This window comes from Hermetia illucens, chromosome 7 (assembly GCF_905115235.1).
Source record: "Hermetia illucens chromosome 7, iHerIll2.2.curated.20191125, whole genome shotgun sequence".
Lineage (NCBI taxonomy): Eukaryota > Metazoa > Arthropoda > Insecta > Diptera > Stratiomyidae > Hermetia > Hermetia illucens.
Window position 1 is genome coordinate 10,722,971 of NC_051855.1, and position 21,601 is coordinate 10,744,571.

The 21,601-nt window shown below is 47.5% G+C and overlaps 2 protein-coding genes across 2 annotated transcripts in view; both read right to left on the reverse strand.

Moving 5' to 3' along the window:
- LOC119661023 overlaps positions 1-6,464 on the reverse strand; it is a 19,914-nt gene extending 13,450 nt beyond the window's left edge. Inside the window, exon 1 of the mRNA XM_038070175.1 lies at positions 6,384-6,464. Coding sequence (XP_037926103.1) covers positions 6,384-6,439 — 56 coding nt within the window. The 5' untranslated portion in view covers positions 6,440-6,464. The remainder of the gene's footprint in view (positions 1-6,383) is intronic.
- On the reverse strand, positions 6,453-16,043 carry LOC119660859. Its single transcript, XM_038069754.1, has 4 exons — positions 15,515-16,043; positions 15,145-15,450; positions 6,507-6,628; positions 6,453-6,462 (listed from the first exon to the last, which is right to left on the reverse strand). Exons 1-4 carry the CDS (start codon positions 15,572-15,574, stop codon positions 6,453-6,455), a joined length of 498 nt encoding a protein of 165 aa, XP_037925682.1. The 5' UTR covers positions 15,575-16,043.
- Positions 16,044-21,601: the final 5,558 nt, after the last annotated feature.

Below are 21,601 nucleotides of genomic sequence, written 5' to 3' on the forward strand. Positions count from 1 at the left end.
ACCATGTCCATAGACACAGTTGGACCGTTTACCAAAACCAACCAAGGTAATAAATACGCTGTAACTATGCAGTGTGATCTGAGCAAATATGTGATAATAATACCTATTCCAAACAAAGAAGCGAACACTGTTGCAAGAGCAATTGTCCATGGATTCATATTAAACTACGGACCCATGAACAAAATAAAAACAGATCTCGGTACTGAATACAAAAATCAAGTATTCTCAGAGATATGTAAATTGCTAAAAATTGAACAAATATTTGCAACACCAGCTCATCCTGAAACCATAGGAGCTCTAGAACGTAACCATAAGTGTCTAAACGAATACCTACGAAGTTTCGTTAACGAAAACAAAGACGATTGGGATGATTGGGTACAATACTACTCTTTCTGTTACAACACGTCACCCAATTCCATACATGGTTACACACCATTCGAGTTAGTGTTTGGAAAAAAAGTAAATATACCCTCAGAACTCTCTAAAACAAAACCAGAACCAATATATAATTACGACTTGTACAATAATGAACTAAAATACAGATTACAAAATTCTATTAGCAAAGCCAAACAACTTCTAGAAAAAGCAAAGAAAAAGACAAAAAACCAAAATGACCCAAAATGTAACCCATTATCATTGAAAATAGGAGATCAAGTTTTGTTATCCGTCGAAAACAGACGAAAACTAGACCCATTGTATGAAGGTCCTTATAGCATAATATCAATTGACAATGTAAATTGCCTGATAAAAGACCAGGACAATAAAATATCTAAAATTCACAAAAATAGGTTAAGACGAATAAATAAATAAATAAAATAAACAAAATTGCTTTGAAATTGCCTATACTGTTATAAATATAAATATACCACCTAATTAATCAATACCAATACAATACTATTACAATAAGTAGACTTTAAAAATATTACTCATTATTGTTAAAAAAAGAAAAAAAAAAAACTTCTAACTATACATAATATAAACAATAAAGAAAAAACGAATTGTCTACCGTTCCTAAAGACAATTCATTTTTTTCAAAAGGGGTAAGGTGTAAAATACTGTAAACTTATTCACTTTATCATCGCCTACTATGTATTATTTTCTCTAAAAATACTGTAAACTTATCATTGCCTACTATGTAATATTTTTCCTAAAATACTGTAAATTGATATGTACCGGCCTACTAAGTATAGGTAAAAATTGTATAAAAAAGGAAATATAAATTAAAAATACGTAGTTCGTTGGAACTATCAAACTCAAGCTTAACGTGTTTCATTCTGTGGAGTCCAAGCAATTCGCTGCTCCCATAATTTACACTGCTTGATTAGGTCATTGTGGAGTTCAGGCAATTGCTGCTCCCATAACTGGTTAGTCTGGAGTTTTGGCATTTAGCTGCTCCGACTAACCATAATCTAATCTAGAAAGAAAGAAGAATAAGGTATTGCCGAGTGGATTGGCAACAATCACATAAGGTGGCACATCACAGGGATTGCCAAGTGGACTGGCAACAACCACATAAGGTGACACATCACATCATCTTATGTGAAGAACGTTCTATACTGTAGGCTTCATAGGGATAGTTCCTTTGTTTTTATAGATTCCGATTATACTTTAGATTCATTTTTGAAAATTCCGCAAACACTTGCTTCGGACACAACATGTGTACAAAGAAGAAAGGCACGTAATATGTCCAAAACATGTGTTTGCGTAATTTTCAAAAAATAAAATTCTCACCGCGGCTATCAACTGTCAGTTTTTAAGATCAGAGATTTATATTACCGCCAGAGTGTCGCCACTGTGACTCATCAACCAAGTTTTAGATATTCTGTCGCGACTGATTTTCAAAATTAATTTTCTTTTTCTTTTATAAACTAAGAAAAAGTTTTTTAGAAATAGATTTTAGCAATCCAAGTAATGAACGCGGGGAAAAGCAGCCCTAAGCGTCGCAAAACCACCAAAAATGCAGCTATCGACGTCGTCATCTGCGTGTTCCCGACGGCTCAGGAATCCGTTAGACGAGACTGTGACTTCCGAAAAGGCGCTTCCAACTGTGCATAACAATATAGCCTCAACATCATCTCAGGAGTCTATGCACCAGGCCTCTCAATCCTACATCAGGGTTGCTTCCATTGGCTCTACACCCCTAATCCAGCGGCCCCCTTGCGAAGAGTTACGGTCCACCGAGCCTCCGATCCTGTCTCGCTGCATCGCGCCTATGACAGGACAATATCCGCAGCCTCCTCAGCAAGTTTCGAATCGGAACACAGCTGCCCCACTTTCTGACATCGTTCCTGTCGCCAACGAAGCTCCGCTTCCCGCTACCACCATATATCCTGGCACTTCATTCATCCATACCAGTGGCCCCAAGTTAAAGGTGGCGTCCCCACCTAAACAGCTCTTCATCTCCAGACTAGCGTTCACAACTTCTACGGACGATGTTCTGGAGTATATAAGGAGCAAAGTTGGTTTACTCTATCCTCTGTCCTGCATTAAATTCACAAAAGACGACAACACCGACCGGGTAATTGCATCTTTCAAGGTTACTTATCCACATGAAGTTGATGTCCTCGGCAACCCTTCTTTCTGACCTGAAGGTGTATTCATCAAGCCATATAAGCGTCCCAATTCAGGGCAACCCGCCTGCCTCGCCGAGCTATATAAAAGGATCCATGTTCACTGTCCGTCTGTTTTATCAGAATGTCAGGGGTTTAAGAACCAAGCTGGGGGCAATTTATTCGCGCTGGCTGAGCAACACCATGCCATCTGTATCTCCGAAACCTGGCTAGACGATGCCATATTATACTCCGAGCTCCCCGAAGGGTACTCCACTTTCCGCTGTGACAGGGACGGGGATGCTTCTCGTAAGTCCACTGGTGATGGAGTCCTAATTGCTATAAAAGATTCACTCCCCGCTGAACTCGTCTTCTCCTCCTCTGGCTTTCCTTTTGATTGTGTTGCTCTTCGTGTCTCCCCGCCCAACTTCCCCCCGTTCATTGTTTCTTGTGTATATGTCCCCTGTGCTAGCCCTTCTCACCTGTATGAAGAATTGTTTGACAGTTTGTCTGAACTCCTTACCGTCAGATTCCCTTCCCTCCCTTTCTTCCTTTGTGGAGATTTCAACCTCCCCCCTAACCCCCCCCCCCTTCCAATTCCTTCCAACAACCTCTCCCATTCTTCCCTCCCACTTTCTTTCTTTATGTAAACTTGCTCTGCCCTGAATTTCAATACCACCAAAAACTCCTTGGGCCGCACTCTCGATCTCTTTTGACGGTCTGAACTCAGCTTTAGCGTCTTTCAACTGGGTACATATATTAAGTAATTTATAGTGTGATCAAGCTCTTAACACCTTCTACAATATCCTCTCTGATCTCCTCTCCTGTTATGTCCCTTCTTCCCCTCCCTGCCTACGTTCGTACCCAACTTGGTTCACAACGGAACTTCATATTAACATTCGCTTGAAACATACACTGCGGAAGAAGTTTCGGGCTTCTAAAAATGACCCCGACCTTGCTCACTTTAACGCTATACGATCTACTGTGAAGTCAATGGTCAGAAAAGTGCGTAAAAGGTACCTTTTGAGCGTCGAAGTTTTAAGTTACCGCGGGCAAGGGCGGCCCTTGCCCGCGGTAACTTAAAACCCTTTTGGTCTCACGCTCGCAACTCTCGTAATCCAACTCAATCTGTCCCTTCTTCTATCAGCTTCGCTGACTCCACTGCCAACTCCCCACAACAATCCTGCGACCTTCTCTGCACCTACTTCTCTTCAGTGTTTTCTCCCTCGAGCCCTTCACCCTCTACACCTTTCATAACCACAGACTCCTCCGAATCACTAGCCATTCCTCTCCTCACGCCTTCCTTGGTTGAGTCCCTCATTGGTAACCTTGACCCCAGTGTCGGACCTGGCCCCGATGGGCTTCCTAATCTCTTCCTCCTTAACTGTAGAAAACACATTTTCCTCCCCCTGTGTATAATCTACAACAAAAGTCTAGACGAATGCTACTTTCCCCGTCTCTGGAAAGAGGCCCTTATCATTCCTATCCTCAAGAGCGGAGACCCTTCCCTTGCTGTGAACTACCGCCCCATTTCTCTTCTCTCCTCTTGCTCCAAAATCCTAGAAAGATACGTCAACGACTGGTTGACTGCGCACTTCGGTCACCTCATTGTCAAAGAGCAGCATGGTTTCGTGAAACATAGATCAACGGCTTCAAATCTTCTGGTCTTTACCAACTTTGTTGCTAAACGCTTGAATTCACGACAGGAGGTACATGCTGTTTATACTGATTTCTCCAAAACCTTTGACACCGTTGACCATAACATTCTCCTCTCTAAACTTTCTTCACTAGACTTCCCTCCCTCAGTCATCTCCTGGTTTTCCTCCTATCTCTCATACCGTTCCTGCAAAGTTTCTTTTCATGGTCACTCATCTGGTTCCTTCTCTCCTTCCTCTGGTGTTCCCCAAGGCTCTACACTTGGCCCCCTACTCTTCCTGTTTTTTATCAATGACCTCGCCTCCATTCTCACCTGTCCGTATTTGCTTTACGCAGACGACCTTGAATTGTTTGCCTCTGTTTCGTCTCCATTGGACTGTGCTCTCTTACAATCCAACCTTGATAATTTAGCCCGTTGGTGTTCGGTCAACAAGCTAACACTGAATGTCAACAAATGCCACTGGATGCGCTATTCCCTTAAACCCTCCCCATCATCCTTTTCCTATTCTCTCAGTGGTCAACCTCTTTCACTACTGACCTCCTTCAAAGACCTGGATGTAATATTCGACCATAAACTTCGTTTCAATTCCCACTTCGTTGACATCATCAATAGAGCTTCCAAAATGTCTGGTTTTATCCTACGTTCCTCGTCCGACTTTATATCAATCCAGCCCTCCTTAACACTCTTCAATTCCCTTGTCAAAAACATCCTTGAATATTGCTGTGTAGTCTGGTCCCCTTTCCGCATTCGGGACTGCGGCGCTCTTGAGGTTGTACAACGCAAATTCACCCGATCCCTCTTTTATAAAAAGAACCTTCCACGGGTTGATTCTCCGTCACGACTCGGCACCCTCAATCTCCCCTCCCTACAGCAACGCCGTATCTTCCTTGATATGTGTACTCTTTTCAAACTCTGCAATGGTCTGATGGACTGCTCCGCCAACTCGGATATTACTCTCCGTATCGCCTCGTCTCATAACACACGTAATGCGGACATTTTTGATGTGCCCTTCGCCGAGCTCGAGATTTACTTTCACTCTCCGATCCCGAGGTTTTCGCGGTCCTACAATGCCCTACAGCTTGGTTCCTTTGACTCTATGTCCCTCTCTAGCTTTAAGCGCAAAATATGCCATTTACTTGCTCCTCCCTCTGAGGACAATATGTAATAAGAAATTTGCTTTCTGTGTATTGTTCTCATTAAATAAATAAATAAATTAATAAATAAATAAACGATGCTCAGTATATCAATGACGTTTTCGAGGATAACTTGGGACCGGACTTATCCCTGCCATCCGATGACAGCGCACTCAGCGAAATTCGAGCTAAGTACGATGATGTGCTGCGACAAAATGAGAATCAGCGAACTCAAATGAAGCTGCTAACGAAAACGATCAGCGAACTTAGGGACACAGTGAAATCCCCGCAATCTATGCTGGCGACAGTTTTTCCTGCTATGAACGTGGCACAGCACGCTGCTGCCCTGGCCAACGACGGAACGGAAATATCAGCTGACCATCCCCCACGGCGCGAGCCAGGTCAAGCAGTGGCTTTCTGATCCCGTCCAGCGCTGGAGGAGCTCGCAAGTGAGCCAAAAGAGGGGTCCAAAGGGGAAAAGATGTGCCTTCAGGTCATTGAAGACCCTTTTAGCTTCGGTCGTCGGCGGAAAAAGTCCAGAAAACAACAGGTGAGTGTTAAAAACGGAACAAATTGTACCAACTGGTCCTCCAGGTTGGGGGTTGGGTAGGGTTGATAACCCTACATGGAAAACAACGGAATGGATATATTGGAGCGATGGGTTGAGTACTTTGAAGACCTACTGAACAACCAGAACATCGGCGAGTTGGAGGTCCCGTCAACTGAAGAGGACGGACAAATACTGCCACCACCGAGTTTAGGAGAAACAGTCCGTGCAATTCATCGGTTAAAAAATCATAAGTCGCCTGGAGCCGATGGAATTACAGCCGAATTGGTTAAATATGGAGGCGACCAATTACACCAAGTGGTTCATCAACTTGTGCTCAAGGTATGGGACAGCGAATCAATGCCTGACGATTGGCAACGAGGCATTATCTGTCTCTACGACAGCCTTGTGCTCTAACCACTCAGCTATCCGAACCAAAGGAAGAAAAAAAGATAAAATAAAAGAAAAAAGAAGAAGAAGAAAAATAAGAGACTTACACAAGATAACTCCGAGCCTGATTTACCATGGAAACAATCATATGCAGGAATGGCATATCTGCACCGTTACTAGCAGCAGCTTTGAACAGAATAGTCCTTTGAATATCACCACTACCGTCTAACAGTATTTTTTGTAACATTTGCGAATATCTACAGTTTCCACTTCTATTTTGAATAGCGAATATCTCAATGTGCTTTTTGTAAGAAACGGCTAAAATGTTGACATTATTTGGGATAATTTCCGCCTGAAAAAATATGAAAATTAGAGAAAATACGAGTATAAAAGAAGGAAATAAATAATAAATAAAATAAAAAAAATAAATAAAATAAAATAAATAAATAAATAAAATAAAAAAAAATAAATAAAATAAAAAAATAATAAAATAACTCCGCCGAAGCCGATCCCAAACCCGGTTGTGAAAGGAGGAGGGATAGATAGCTTCAGTCTGAATGGCTGTATGCCACCGCAGCGTCTCAGGGGTTAGGTGAGGAAAGTGCAGGAACTTTGCAGTCTTGCAGATTACTCACTAAAGAAGCTATCTCAACCCCTGGCAGCTAGGGATAAAATGCACCACCAACAATGAGAAGAAGGAGAAATTTGAGATCCAGTACGGATAACCGGCGGGAGTCGTCTGACTTGGTGACTGGGTCGGGCTCTCGTAATGGACAGCACGGCGTCGAAACCGCTAGTCGTGGGGCAGTTCGACGTCTAGGCGCCACGACGACCACAACCACAGGTTGTTTTCAGATCTCTCAACGAATCCCAACAGAGCGCCCAGACAATACAGTTCTCGGTGACGGAAGCGAAAGAGTATTGGGGTGGACTTTGGGGATTACCTGCCCAGCATGCTGAGCATGCTGAGTGGATCACCGCCGAAGGCACCCGCCATTTCAATACACCTGGCATGAATTTCGCGGATGTTACCGAAGAGGAAGTTCGACGAGCCATAAACATCTCGAAGAACTGGAGGGGCCCAGGTCTGGATCGGGTGCAGAATTTCTGGTATAAGAAATTTACCAGCGTACACAGTCGGTTGGCACGCAGTATAAATGAGGTCATAAGTCGGCCGGAGGAATTTCCATCTTTCCTCACTGCGGGGATTACCTACCTTATCCCTAAGAAGGACACGGTGCAGGACCCCGTAGACACAAGACCGATCACTTGCTTACCAACCCTCTACAAATTCATCACGTCCATTATTAGTGGAAGGATCAATGCGCACCTCGAAACCAACAACATTCTGTCCGAGGAGCAGAAGGGCTGCCGAGTTGGGTCAAGGGGTTGCAAAGAGCAACTCATTATCGACTCGGTAATTGTAGGACAAGCAACTAGAGGCAAAAGAAACCTCTTCAGTTGCTATATCGATTATGCCAAGGCTTTTGATAGCGTTCCGCATACCTGGCTAATCGACATCCTACATCTCTATCGCATTGATCCGAAACTAATAAAGTTTTTGGCGACAGTCATGGAAGGGTGGCATACCACCTTGTCAGTCCGTACATCTGAGGGTGCTAATACCTCAGAGCCCATCCGTATTCGGAGGGGCATCTTCCAGGGGGATTCATTGAGTCCCCTTTGGCTTTGTATGGCACTGAACCCCCTTTCATGGCTACTGAATGATGCTAGAGGGCACGGTTTTGCAATAAAATATGGCCTACGTGCTAAGTGCGAACTGACACACTTGATGTACCTACATGACATCAAGCTGTATGCTGGTACTGACAACCATCTTAGAAGTCTGTTGCGAATAATAGACATGTTCAGCCGTGATATTCGGATGGAGTTTGGATTAGACAAGTGTCGAATCCAAGCCATCCGCAAAGGTCATCACGAGCCGCATGCCGGACATAGCATTGGTGACCTCCACATCGAAGCTATGACCGAGACAGACATCTACAAGTACCAAGGAATTCTGCAAGGAAGCCATGCTCGAGTTGGTGATCTGAAAGAAGCTCTGCTGTCCGAATTCCTGCGACGTGTAAAGCTGGTGCTGAAATCGCATCTCTCGGGGAAGAATAAAATAAGCGCGTTGAATGTATTCGCCATCCCTTCACTGGCTTATGCATTCGGAATATTGCCGTGGACGAAGACCGATCTGGAAAACGTCCAGCGGCGGATACGGACAACTATGTCCAAATTCCGAATGCATCACCCAAAGTCGGGCGTGGAGCGGATGAACCTGCCTCGTGACATCGGAGGTAGAGGCGTGGCTGACGTGGCGGCACAACATCATCGCCAAGTCGACTCGCTGCGCGCTTATTTTTACAGCAAAGAGCAGGCGAGTCCCTTGCATGCGGCTGTCTGTAAGGCAGACTATGGACTGACTCCACTTAACTTGAAGGATCGATCTTTCAATCCTCTGAGTGGGGTGAAGTCGGACCAGGAGCGGATCGAGGAATGGAAGTCGAAAGCAATGCACGGTAAACACGTGAATTGTCTTTGGCAGTCATTTGTCGATTTGCATCTGTCGAACAGATGGCTGTGTGCTGGGGAGCTCTTTGCTGAGACGGACGGGTTCATGTGTGTCATTCAGGATGGCGTGGTCGCCACCCGAGCTTATAAAAAGCTCATCATGAAAGAACAGGTGGAGAACGACCAGTGCAGAATGTGTGGTTCGGCGTTAGAGACGTTGGACCATCTCATTTCTGGCTGTACTGTTATGGCACCGGTGCTGTATGTAAGGTTATCCATCAAAACCTTGCATACAAGCATGGGCTGATCACGGAGACATGTCCGGTTTACCGATAAGAGCCGCAAGCAGTACTTGATAGTTCTGCTTACAGCATGTATTGGGACCGGCAAGTTCTGACTGATCGCCATAATGCACACAACAAGCCTGACGTACTGCTAGTTGACAAGACGGGTCGCTCCGCGTATATTATTGATGTTGCTATCCCCCATAATAGCAACATTGAACGGAAATACGTGGAGAAGAAGGTAAACTATGAGCCATTGGCTCGGGAAATCAAAGAAATTTGGCGTCTCGAGCGGGTGGTTGTAGTTCCCATAATATTGTCAGCTACACGTATTGTACCTAAATCCCTGACGGCTTCCCTTGATGTCCTGGGACTTTCGCACAGTCTGGTTCAAACCATGCAGAAGTACACCATTCTGCATACGTGCTCAATGTTGCGGGGAGTACTCGATGGGCGGCCTGGTCTGATTATGGTTCAGGTTAAAGTTGCATAATTAGGCAAGACCTCACACGACCTCCCCGTGGTGGCCGCTGGAAACCGTCTTCGGGCGGGCCAAGAGTGTGTAGGTCCGGGCTGGGAGTAGGCTCATCCAACTGACGAGGATCTGCTTGTCTACTGGTCATGTGTTAGGGGCAAGTAGATCTGGCGGGGGGATGGACTGAAGCAACAGCCCGGGGATCGTCCTCCCTGCACCGGAGAAGGTGCTAATAGGACCCCAAGCCAAGGTGGAACAGCATACGCCGAGGGCTGCGTGGCCAATGGGGAGCTTGGTCTTTAGTATGCGAACTCTGAATACCTTGGGCACCTTCAGTTTCAAATAAGACCCTTACCCTGGTGGCCGGGCCAGCCAGGGTGGACATTCTTCCCGGACTACTCGTGGGACCAAGACATGGACTCAATTAATAAAAAAACCAAAACGACGATAGAAGAGGAGGCGATGATGCCAGGCGCATCATCGGAGGACGAGCTGCTGGCCTCCAGCCAGGAGACAGTGGCCGTCGAGAGCAGTACACTCGATGCCAGCCGTAGCACCGTTATGCTGAAACCAACCGCAGGGTCCTCTCGGAGCGAGGCGTCAGACGGACTAGTGGCTTCCAGCCTGGAACCCACTGCCGTCAGGCTGGGTGTAGCGAGTACCAGACATAGTACTCCTGACCCGAAGCCCTCAGCGTCGGGGGATTCCTCGAAAGCGAAAACCGACAAGAATGTCGGTCGCCGGAAACCGGCTAAGAAGCGAAGGTCCACGGGTGTCCTGCTCAAGAGTCAGTACCAGAAGGCCATGCATATTCTCGGCAAGATTGCCAAGAATAAGGAGGCCGGTACTGTCGACGAGCGGGATGAAAAAGACCTCGCTAAATACCAGGCGATTGTTGATGAATACAACAGCAAACGCCGGGCTGACGAGCAGAAGGCGAAGCCCATCGCTCTAAAATGCAATCGATCTCAAGACGAGGTCGAACAAGATAAGAAGCGGAGCAGAGTGGGCAAGAGCGCAGACGCCAAGCAACATACGGAGGAAATTGTACAGCAACCGTCAGCCGGCGGGCCACGTACTGCGAAGCCCTTCAGCGATGTAGCCAGGAGTCACTTACGGGTGGCGCTGGCGGATGGCAATTCTGCTTGCGGCAAACTAACGCTGAAGGTGTGGACCAGTGTTGAGGCTAGGCTGTCGGGCATGGTCTATGAACATCTCGTGGAAACCGGAGGCAAACACCCGGGACTCACTTCCCACTTTGATTCATCTCAGGTGGTCCGTGGGTTCCACGTAATAGCTTGCATGGACCAGTTCTCTAAGGACTTTCTCGGCTCGTGCGTCGCTAAGAACAGCGACGCTTGGGAGGGCGTTAACCACAAGATTATCCCTTACGACGAGATTCCCAGGAGACTGGTCGCTCGCATTTGGTTGCCGAAGATCCGCATGGAGAAGGACAAGCTGGTCCATTTCCTGCGCCTTCACAACCCCGGGATTCCCATGGACGACTGGGTTGTTATAAAGGAGGAGGAACCTCAGATAAACAGCCAGCCCGTACTACTCCGCATAAACGAGGAGTGCCTGGAGGCACTGAAAAAGGCTGATTACAAAGTGTGGTTCGGAGTCAGGCATGCCAAAGTAAAAGTGTTCCGCTCTGCAAAACCGGACGACGACCTTGACCCAATCGACGCCGCCAACGAGCTGTTGGAGGAGATGACGATCGACGGTCCGACGGGGGCTGACAAACCCCCCACGCAAGCAGATCATGCTGAGGGTAACGCAGATAAATCTGCAGCACTCGAAGTGCGCCTCGGCTAATCTGCTCGTCTTCCTCTTAGAGGAAGACATCGACATCGCATTAATACAGGAGCCCTGGGTCGGAAGCGACCGAACCATCAAAGGGCTCCAAAGCAAATATTTTAATTTATTCCACAGCACAGGAGACGCTGATCAGGCTAAACATAGAGCATGTATTCTTGCGAGGAAGAGTCTGCACGCATTCCTGTGCCCGGACCTGAGTTCCAGTGACCTAGTTGTGGTCAAGCTGGAGCAGGTGGGGGCAGAGAACGTGTATATTTCCTCGGCGTACATGGCTCACGACCGATCAGCTCCGCCAGAAGAACTACAACATCTGACGAACACCATAACACCAAAGAAAGCCAACCTGCTGATTGGCTGCGACGCAAATGCAAGGCATACACTTTGGGGCAACTCAGAAATCAACGAAAGAGGTGAGTCATTCTTTGATTTTATTATTACTTCAAATCTATCGGTGTGTAACAGGAGCAGTACACCAACCTTTCATTTCCCCTGCTCGGAGAACTGTGACGGTTGGGAGGAGGTCCTTGATATCACTCTAATAACCGACAACGGGATTCTTAGGGTGGAGGACTGGAGAGTGTCTGACCAGAGATCCTTCTCTGACCACAGTTGGATACTCTTCAGTCTAGCTCTCGCCGCAGAGGTCTCCAAGCCCTTTAGAGATCCCAGGAGGATCGACTGGAGAAAGTTTGGTCAGGTAATTAAGAACAAACTCTCCGGTGCGCAAATTGGTAGGATTGGCACGACAGACGAACTGGAGTCAAAGGTCGGGGCTCTGGAGAAGGCTTTTGATACCGCCTTCAAAGTCTCGTGCCCTGCTAAGTACAGCAAAAAGACCCTGCCACCGTGGTGGAACGAAGATCTCTCTAGTCTCAGGAAGCTGACCAGAGAAATCTTCAACTTCTGCTACAGGCAAAAATACTGGCAGCCATACAAGGACTGCTTGAAGAAGTACAAGTCGGCCATCAGGACCTCCAAGAGGCGGTCTTGGCTAGACTATTGTCAGAACATTGAAAGCACTAGTGAATCCGCGAGGCTCAATAAGATTCTGTCCAAGGAACATAAGAGTCCATCCTTCCTTAAAAAGTCGGAAGGCTCCTGGACGGAATCTTCTAGTGAAACCTTGGAGCTGCTGGTGCAAACGCACTTTCCCTCCAGCGAGGAGGACTGTGAGTCAGAACCTCGCTTAGAGGGTTTGCGGCAACCCCAGCTGTGCGAGACTATCAAATCGGTAATTACCGGGGATAGGATCGGCTGGGCTATAAACAGTTTCTCCGCATACAAATCTCCAGGCCCAGATGGCATAATGCCAGTCATGGTACAGAAGCAGCAGGAAAGGGTTGTGCCGTGGCTTGTTGAGATTTACCGGAGCTGCATCACTTTAGGATACGTACCGCAGTCCTAGAGGCGCGCACGGGTGGTTTTCATACCGAAAGCGGGCAGGCGCGGTCATGAGTCCGCGAAGGACTTTCGGCCAATCAGCCTGACCTCTTTCGTGCTGAAGACCCTAGAACGCGTCCTGGACATTCACTTAAGGACGATTATGGAGAAAACGCTTTTCTCTAATTCCCAGCATGCCTACCTCAAAGGAAAATCCACAGAAACCGCCCTCCACGAGGTAATTGGCACTGTTGAGCGGTCGCTGCAGTACAAGCAGTATACCCTTGATGCCTTCTTGGATATAGAAGGAGCTTTCAACAACGTCAGTACCAACGCCATCAAGGAAGCCTTGACCGGTATTGGATTGAAGGGGTATCTCACGCATTGGATTATATCCATGCTGAGTACCAGGATAATCCAGTCCGATCTGGGAGGCAACCACTTGACCAGAGCTGTGAACAGAGGCACGCCCCAGGGTGGTGCTATCTCACCGGTGCTCTGGTTAATAGTAATGGACAAAATTTTACGCACATTAGACAGCAGCGGGGTGAAGGTGGTGGCGTATGCCGACGACTTGGTGATATTAGTATCAGGGATGTTTCTGTCCATTATGAGCGACATCATGGAAGGAGCGTTGCCGCAAGATGCGGACTCAGCATAAACCCAACCAAAACGCAACTGATGCTATTCACCACCAAGCAAGGATACCTGAATTCCATCTACCACGGCTGAATGAACAAAGATTGGTTCTTTCCTCTAATGTAAAGTATCTGGGTGTAATCCTGGATCCTAAGCTAAATTGGAGGTTGAACATAGAACTGAGGGTTAAGAAGGCCTGTATAGCCTTCTATGCCTGTAAGAGAACCTTTGCCAAGAAATAGGGTCTCCGGCCGAGTATGGTTCTCTGGATGTACACCGCTGTAGTGCGTCCGATCCTGACGTACGGATCTATTGTATGGTGGCAGGCTTTGAAGAAGAAATACAATAGAACGAAGCTTAATAGGATTCAAAGAACCGCGTGTGCAGGTGCTACGGGGGCTCTGCAGTCTTGCCCGGCAGATGCTCTCAATGTACTCCTGCATCTCCTCCCCCTTGACCTCCACATCCAATATGTTGCAGCGTGCAGTGCCGTCAGACTACGTGAGTCCGGATGCTGGGCAGCGAAGTCCTACGGCCACAGCAACATTCTAGATGAAATACCTCGAGAAATCTGGGCATCCCCCACGGACTATGTCACACGCAAGCTGAACTTCACGAGAAACTTTGCTGTGGACCTTCCAACCAGGGTAAAGTGGAAGACCGGCGGCTTGTTGCAAGACTATGACACGGTATTCTTTACGGACGGATCAAAGATGGCCTATGGAGTCGGCGCGGGGGTTTTCTCGAATACACACGGTGTATCCAAGTCGTATGGTCTCCCAGGTTTCACCAGTGTATTTCAGGCGGAAGTACTGGCGATATTGGAAATCTGTCGATGGCTGGAGCGTGATTCGAGCCCCAAGCGTAACATAGCCATTCTGACCGACAGCCAAGCGGCCATCAAGGCCTTGTACTCAACGACGACATCTTCCCGGTTGGTGGGGCAGTGCAGAGACACGCTCAACCATCTGGGCGGCACGCTCAAGATCACTCTCCTCTGGGTTCCCGGGCATAGGAACATAGAAGGGAATGAGCGGGCTGACGGATTGGCCAGGCAAGGCTCTGCTCTTAGCAGTCCCTCGGGGAACACAGTCGGTGTTCCGGTGGCGGCTGTCGGGGGCCGAGTCTACTCGCACTACCTAGCAGCCGCGGGCCTGAGATGGCGAAGGCTTACAAGCTGTGCCAAATCAAGGAGAATTTGGCCCCCTTATAACATAGCCCGATCACGAGAGCTCCTGTGCCAGACGCGTGCAAATGCATTCAAGATTACGGCGGTCCGCACGGGGCACTGGCCCATAGGGGACCATGCCGCTAGGCTCGGCTTACCCTACGACTCGCATTGCCGAAGCTGCGGAGAAGGAAGGGAAACCCTCATGCACTTTCTCTGAAGATCCGAGCCAGCTGGACTCCGCTTCCCTGTTCCTATAACAACAGTCACTGTCTTAGGAGTTTATGGCATCAAAACGGCGCACCAAAGCGCTAATTGGGCTCCTCGGAGCGGCCACTGATACCTACCTACCCTACCTACTCGACGGATTCTCCCACTGATCTACCACCGGCCACCACCACCAGTGCCCCTTTTAGTTTTTAAGTAGGTAGGATCGTCCGAGCTTAAATGCTTGGCACTTAGTGCTAGTATTAGGTAAAATCCGGCATCTGCCGAGATTGTGATAAATAAAAATCATAAATAAAATAAATCATAAAATATAAAATTAATAAGGCGTAATGGTCTTATAATAGTCAGATATTTACCGAAATATGGATCGCTTTTTCAGGACCTTCAAAGTTTACCACTTGACAGTAAAAATTGCTGGTAGAATTTGCAAAATACAGCACTGGCTGGACATTTTCAGAGTTGTTTTTTATATTCACGAGGATATATACCAATGGCTTAACAATGGCAACCTTCAGGCTTTCCACCCTTATACCGGGTAAGGGTATATTGGCGACTTCTCTTAAATCTGAAAGTTTTATTTTATAGTCAAATCCGTCAGGGTGAACTCCATCCAGGAATGAGTTAGTAGATACTTTTCCAGTTATGTTCTCTCCGTAAATGCACTAAATAAAGAAAAACCCAAATTGCAGACTTGTCCTTTTAGTTTTGATATTTTAATACACAAACCTGAATATAAAATATTATTTGAAATATAAAAAGTATAATTGAATTACTAGCGAGCTCCATTGTATTTCAATGTTTACAAAATTCATCAAACACTGGATTAAATAAGTAACGGTCCTTGGTAACCGGTATTGAAAATTATTTGCATTTAAATTATATCACTACACTGTAAAAAACGATTTTATTTATTTTTATTGTCCAACATTTCGAAGGTAACACCCTGCCCTTTATTAGGACCGCTATTCTCACTAAATTATTTATTGGAATTCTTGAAAATTTTTCACTCTTATTTGAACATTTAAAGACAGATCCCACGCACGATCGGGTAAAATGAGAAGTAACTCTTATTTCATTGTTTACTTGGATTTTGCATTTAAAATGAGTTCTCATAAGACCGCAAACGAAACGTGGAGGGGATTGAAAATCATACTTCATTCTCAACAACCTGACCCCTTCTCACTCTATCTTCTCTTTATCCCGCTTTCTTCTTCTTCTAATTATGACCACTAATTTATAGTATCATTATTATTCTGTTAAGGGGAACCAACTGGTCATAGTGTACCTATTGATCATAGTTATTCAAGCAGGCCTATAACCGTTAGGAACTTTAGTATGTTCCTTACTTCCAGATCTTTCAGCTTTGCATCTGGTATTCAGTGTTCTCCCAGATCCCTTGACCTACTTTGCACAAGTGCCGAATACTGTCCCAGGACGTGTATAGAGGTTTCATCATACTCCTCACAAAACCTGCAGGCAGTGTCCGTAGTATCCGTAGATATCCCTAGCTTCCCTAGGTTATAGTTCAGCCGACAATGACCAGTGAGAATTCCCACCATGATTCGGAGGTTCTTTTTGGTGAGATTTAAAACAATCCTTTGTGCACATAGGTTCGTACCCCCAATAAGCACCCTGGAGTGCTCCATCCCTGGTAGGCCCGCCCAGTATAGTTCCCTCAACCGTTCCTCTTCATTTCTTAGAGTAGAAGGGTTCTCGCTCGTGTAAAGGCGTCCCTGCTCTGCCTGAAGAAGTGGTAACACCCTCTTCTCGCAATACTTCGTCAGTTCTGCGACTTGTTCCGGTGGAACCCGAATTTCGTCTCCTGGGAAGTATCCCGATGCCACAACTGCCTCTCGAGCGCTCCTCCCGGTTTCCAATGAGACTTGGATAGCCACAAGGTCCCCGGTTAAGAACTTTGAAAGGCATATGTATTTTAAAGTACGTTTAAGAATTATGCAAGCTCTTGGTTTTTCGCAAGAGGAGACCCAAATTAGCTGCACGCTTCCTCCTTGCAGACCGCGAATCTCGCCCCGGTACACCCAGGGCTCCTGAGCTAGCACTATTCCAATGTTCTCCTTGGAACTTGCCCTTGCAATCACTGCATGGACTATCTTAGTGCTGGCCATTGGCTCCGTTATTGTTTGGAGCTCTTCTCCACTGTTGGAGTGTCATCCTCCTCCTCCGACATGGCGCTTTTCTGCGCATCGCTGTCCACCCTGGGCCCTAGGAGTCCTAGGTCTAGGTCGTCCAGCTTCTGTTCTTCACTGGGCAGCAGGTCTATTTCCCTGGTTGATCCAGTCCTTTCCACCTCTATGGCTTTCGAGACTTCTTCAGGGACCTCGGTATGTTTTTCACCCGGTGTCTCCTCCGAGGTATCTTTCCTCGGCTTTTCCCTGTGCACATGCACGGGTATGTTGCCAAATCGGTAGTTGATATGGCAACTCCGACGTTTAATTGCCTCCAGGGATCGGTCATCTACCCCGATCGTGAGGAGTTTACCCTTGCCCTCCACCTTGCTTCTGAACACTCTCCATAGTCGGGTATGGAAATCTTCATTCTGAGCGATTAGGAGGCCCATAAGGTCTCCGTTTCTATTGCCGCGGCTTTTGGCAGAAAAACTGTCACCATGTGGGCTCCTGGTATATCATCCCCAGAACATGTTGACAGTTGCACCCCTTCCCAGTCTGGCAAGCTAGGAACTATGGACCTCATCCATACTGCGGTGTCCTCCGTCGCGCAGACGACAAGGTCCTCAATGATTTCCTGCTCCTCACGAGTATTTGCTCGGGAAATATTTTTGGCACTATGGCCAGTAGAATGCCCTTGACCGCACTAGCATAGCTAATGGCGGGCTTCCTGAGTCCTGAGTCCCTGACCTGTCCGGGTTTCCTCCCCCGTTGGGTTCAGGTTTGGATTTTTTGGGAGCATTCCCTTCATGCGGGCTGATCTCTGCTGCTCCCCCGCTTTCTTGTAGTCATGTTGTGTTTTGCGAATTATATACAGGAACACTTACCATCTGCGAGCCACTTCGATCACGCTGCTCCCAGGGCAGAGTTGAGAGGGCGTCTGATAATTTGCCTCTGCCCTGGTAAGAAACCGTAAAGCCATCATCGCCAGACCTATATAACGTTGAAAGTCTCCATACGGAGTATTAACTAGTCATTTTTTTCTAAGATTTTAATGTCATTATTACAGTTTTTTTGTCTATGAAAGTGGAGTTTCTTTTGCAATTCGTCCTTTTTATTTTATCCTGTTTTTCGTCAATTTTCTTCTAATTGTATGCAACAGACTTTAAGTTGCGTTTGGAAACCCCCCCCCCCCCCCCCACATATCCTTTATGAGGGTGTTCGAATTTCAATTTTACTCGCTGTAGAAAAAGTCGATCCTAACGCGGTTGAACTAAATTTGATTAAACCGAGCTGAACTGAGTCCAGCTGAAGTTAAACTGCGAATCGTGCGAATCAAACCGAGTTGCATCTGTGCACTGTTGGTGATGGATTCCCAAGAAGTGCTTGCGTGACGCGACCAATCTCCTTTCTCAACTTTTCGACTCTTCTATTGAGCCTAAATCCCTCCTCCTACGCATACCTCTGTTATTCGCTCCAAGATGTTGATTATGGAGGCGAATAACCATGGCAGCTGCAACGTAGATCAGGCTGTGAACCTCTGTAGCAGTAATCTCGCTGACCAAACGATCAACCAAAATTCCATCAACGGCAGCAATGATGTTAGCAGTTGCCGAAGTAAACTTCAGTTTTGGGATCTTTGGTCTAGCGTCTGGGAGAATCTCAGCATACTCTGTGAATGCGGTCAAAGCCTCATTATAAATTGGGTCGACATTCCCAGTTACTAAGCTGCTGCGCTAGGTTGCAGCAGTGTGTGGGATTCGCACCCACTAAAACCACCCCCACTCGTCCGCCTCTGGTTTGCTATACCAATCTCGGCCATGTCGCGTCTCCGTCACGCCGCCTTCCGAGCTCGATCCAACTCCAGGAGTTTTGTCTGCACCATAGCTACTGCCTCATTTACCGCCATCCAGCTCCATCGCCATCGACTTCAACATCTCTTCCACCAGGTTGGAGGGCTCGATGTCTGCCCCCAATTTACTGTTCAGCCTCCTTTTCTGCTGCAAAAATCTGGGACAATGGAACATAACGTGCTCCGGGTCCTCGGGTGTAGCACCGCATTCAGGACAGTTGGGAGACTCGTCCAACTACACGGGATCAACGTATGGGTTCACCCGGCCCTTGTTGGAGTTACCTCACCGTTGTTGCCACTTGCCACACAATTCTCTCTTGATGGCTTTTCAGAAATCCGCATTCACCTCGGCTGGATTTGCCTTCCGTTTTTCGTAGAGCCAGTGCGCCTCGCTCGCTAGAAGATCTATAGGGATCATTCCCGCGATGACACACACTGCCTCCGTCGACGCCGTCCTAAATGCGCTGCACACCATTAGTGCAATTGACCGGTATGCCGAACTTATCTTTCTCCGGTTTACAGCGTGGTTCAACGTTCCCGCCCAGACAGGGGCCGCGTATAGCAGGATCGACTTCACCGCTCCCGCAATAAGTAGCCTGCGACTATACTTCAGCCCTCCTACGTTAGGCACCATCCTTGAAAGGGATGAACTAGCATTTGCTGCCTTCTCTCGCGCATAATCCAAGTGTCCCTTGAAACTCAGCTTGGCATTGATCATCACCCCCAGGTATTTGACAATTGATTTTGAGACGACCTCACGATTACCAACCCGGATGTTAACCGTGTTGTTCTTCCTACGGTTGGTAATGAGGACCGCTTTCGTCTTTTCGTCCGCCAGGTCTAGCTTGGCCATTCGTAACCATGACTTGATGGTATAAATGGCTTCATTTACATAAAGCTCCACATCCTCGGGATGCTTTGCAATTGCCACTACCGCCAGGTCGTCCGCAAAACCAATCAGCATTGCCTCCTCTGGCACGCGCAGGTCAAGCACTCCGTCGTATATTATGTTCCCCAGCAGTGGTCCCAATACAGAACTTTGAGGCTCACCCACTGTCACAATTTACTCCTTCGGCCAGAGAAGTCTGTCCGAAAGGTAATTCTCGATTAGCCAAGCCAAGTAACTAGGAACACCCAATTTGGCCGAAGCGCCTGTAGACCAGCCCCAATTGGTTGAGTTAAAAGCATTTTTGACGTCCAGCGTCACCAGAACACAGCATTTGAACATGGCCATTGCATTTCGAGCCAATTCCACGACCTTTGCTACTGCATCGACCGCAAAACGGGCCCGCCGAAGCCCATATTACCGCTCTGAAATACCACCCGCAAGCTCGATGAACGGGAACAGCCTGTTGTATATCACCCTCTCCAACATCTTCCCAATGGTGTCTAAGAGACAAATAGGGCGATATGAAGAGGGCACGCCGGGTGGTTTTTGGGGCTTCACCACTGGGCGGGAAATACTCCTTCCGCCATGCACGATTCGAATGTGCTTGCGAACCACCTTGGTCTGGCCTTGACCGCCACCTTCAGAGCCTTATTCAGAATTCCGTCCAATCGCAGATTTCCCGAAGTTCCTCTTCGGTAACACCAGGGATCGAGAAGACGTCCTGCTGAGCTGCCAGTTGGGGTTCACTTTCGTCCTGCTCCTGCTGCGGGAAAAGAGTTATAATTATTTGCAACAAGAGCCGTGGGCATGTCACTTGAGGTGATTTTTGCCCGCGGATCTTGTTCATTACAACTTGGATTCGTACTAGCCTCCATGCAGAGCTTCTGGTAGCATTCCCGCTTGTTTCTCCGTATGGCCTTCTTAAGGTTGCTTCGCAGATCCCTGTATTCCTCCTCACACTCCTGGTTCTCCGGCCTTCCCCTTGTCCTGTGTGAAAGTCTCCTCGCTCGGAGACAAGAGGATCTCAAGGCAGCGATCTCTTTGTCCACCAGTAGTTTGGCTTCTTGCCGTGGTGCAAACGTTGTCGTGGCATCGTAGCGTCGCATGCTTCGCTGAGACAGCTGTTCCAACCGGATAATGGGCTCCCTCCAATGCCGCCAGGAATGTCTCCTCGTCGAAAGCTCCGATAGACCAGTCGACCGCCTTAGCCTTTCCATCTCCAGAGCGTCGTTGACTGGTTCCCCGGTTCCCAATGCGGAGGAAGATGGCCTGGTGGTCACTGTGGGTGTAGTGCTCACTCACTTGCCAAGCCATCCCCCTCACCAGTGAAGTGCTAACAAATGTCAGGTCAACGATCGAACCCGACCCTCTACCTTGAAAGGTGGGCACGCATCCAATGTTGGCCAGCACGATGTCCAGCTCCGCAAATGACTCCAACAGAATTTGACCTCTGGCGTTCGTCGATCGGCTTCCCCACTCCAGGGCCCACGCGTTGAAATCGCCCGCAATGATTTTAGGGCTGCGGTCTCTAGCGTCCAACACCAGACTGTCTAACATCTCCTCATATTGCGCTAAGGTTGCACTAGGAGGAGCGTAGCAGCTGTAAATATGGACACCGTTGACCTTCGCCCTTATAAACCCGGCTGCCGCGGGGGCCATGACTTCCTGGAATGGCCTGTCTTCCGCACGCCCAGATTGCGGCGTTGCCAGACGCATCCACCGCCCAAGTCGCCCTGCCAATTGAACTGCTTTGAATCCATTTAGATCTGATTCGCGGACATATGAATTTATGTGAATTTGGCTCAATAAGCTCAATCACGTTGAGCTAGCCAATCTGACTCCCAACCCAAGAATAAATTGTCATTGCCAAAGTGATGCGACAATGAAAAAGCACCGCCCCCCCACAACCAGCTTAAATCATGAAAGAGAAGAATAAACCAAAACTG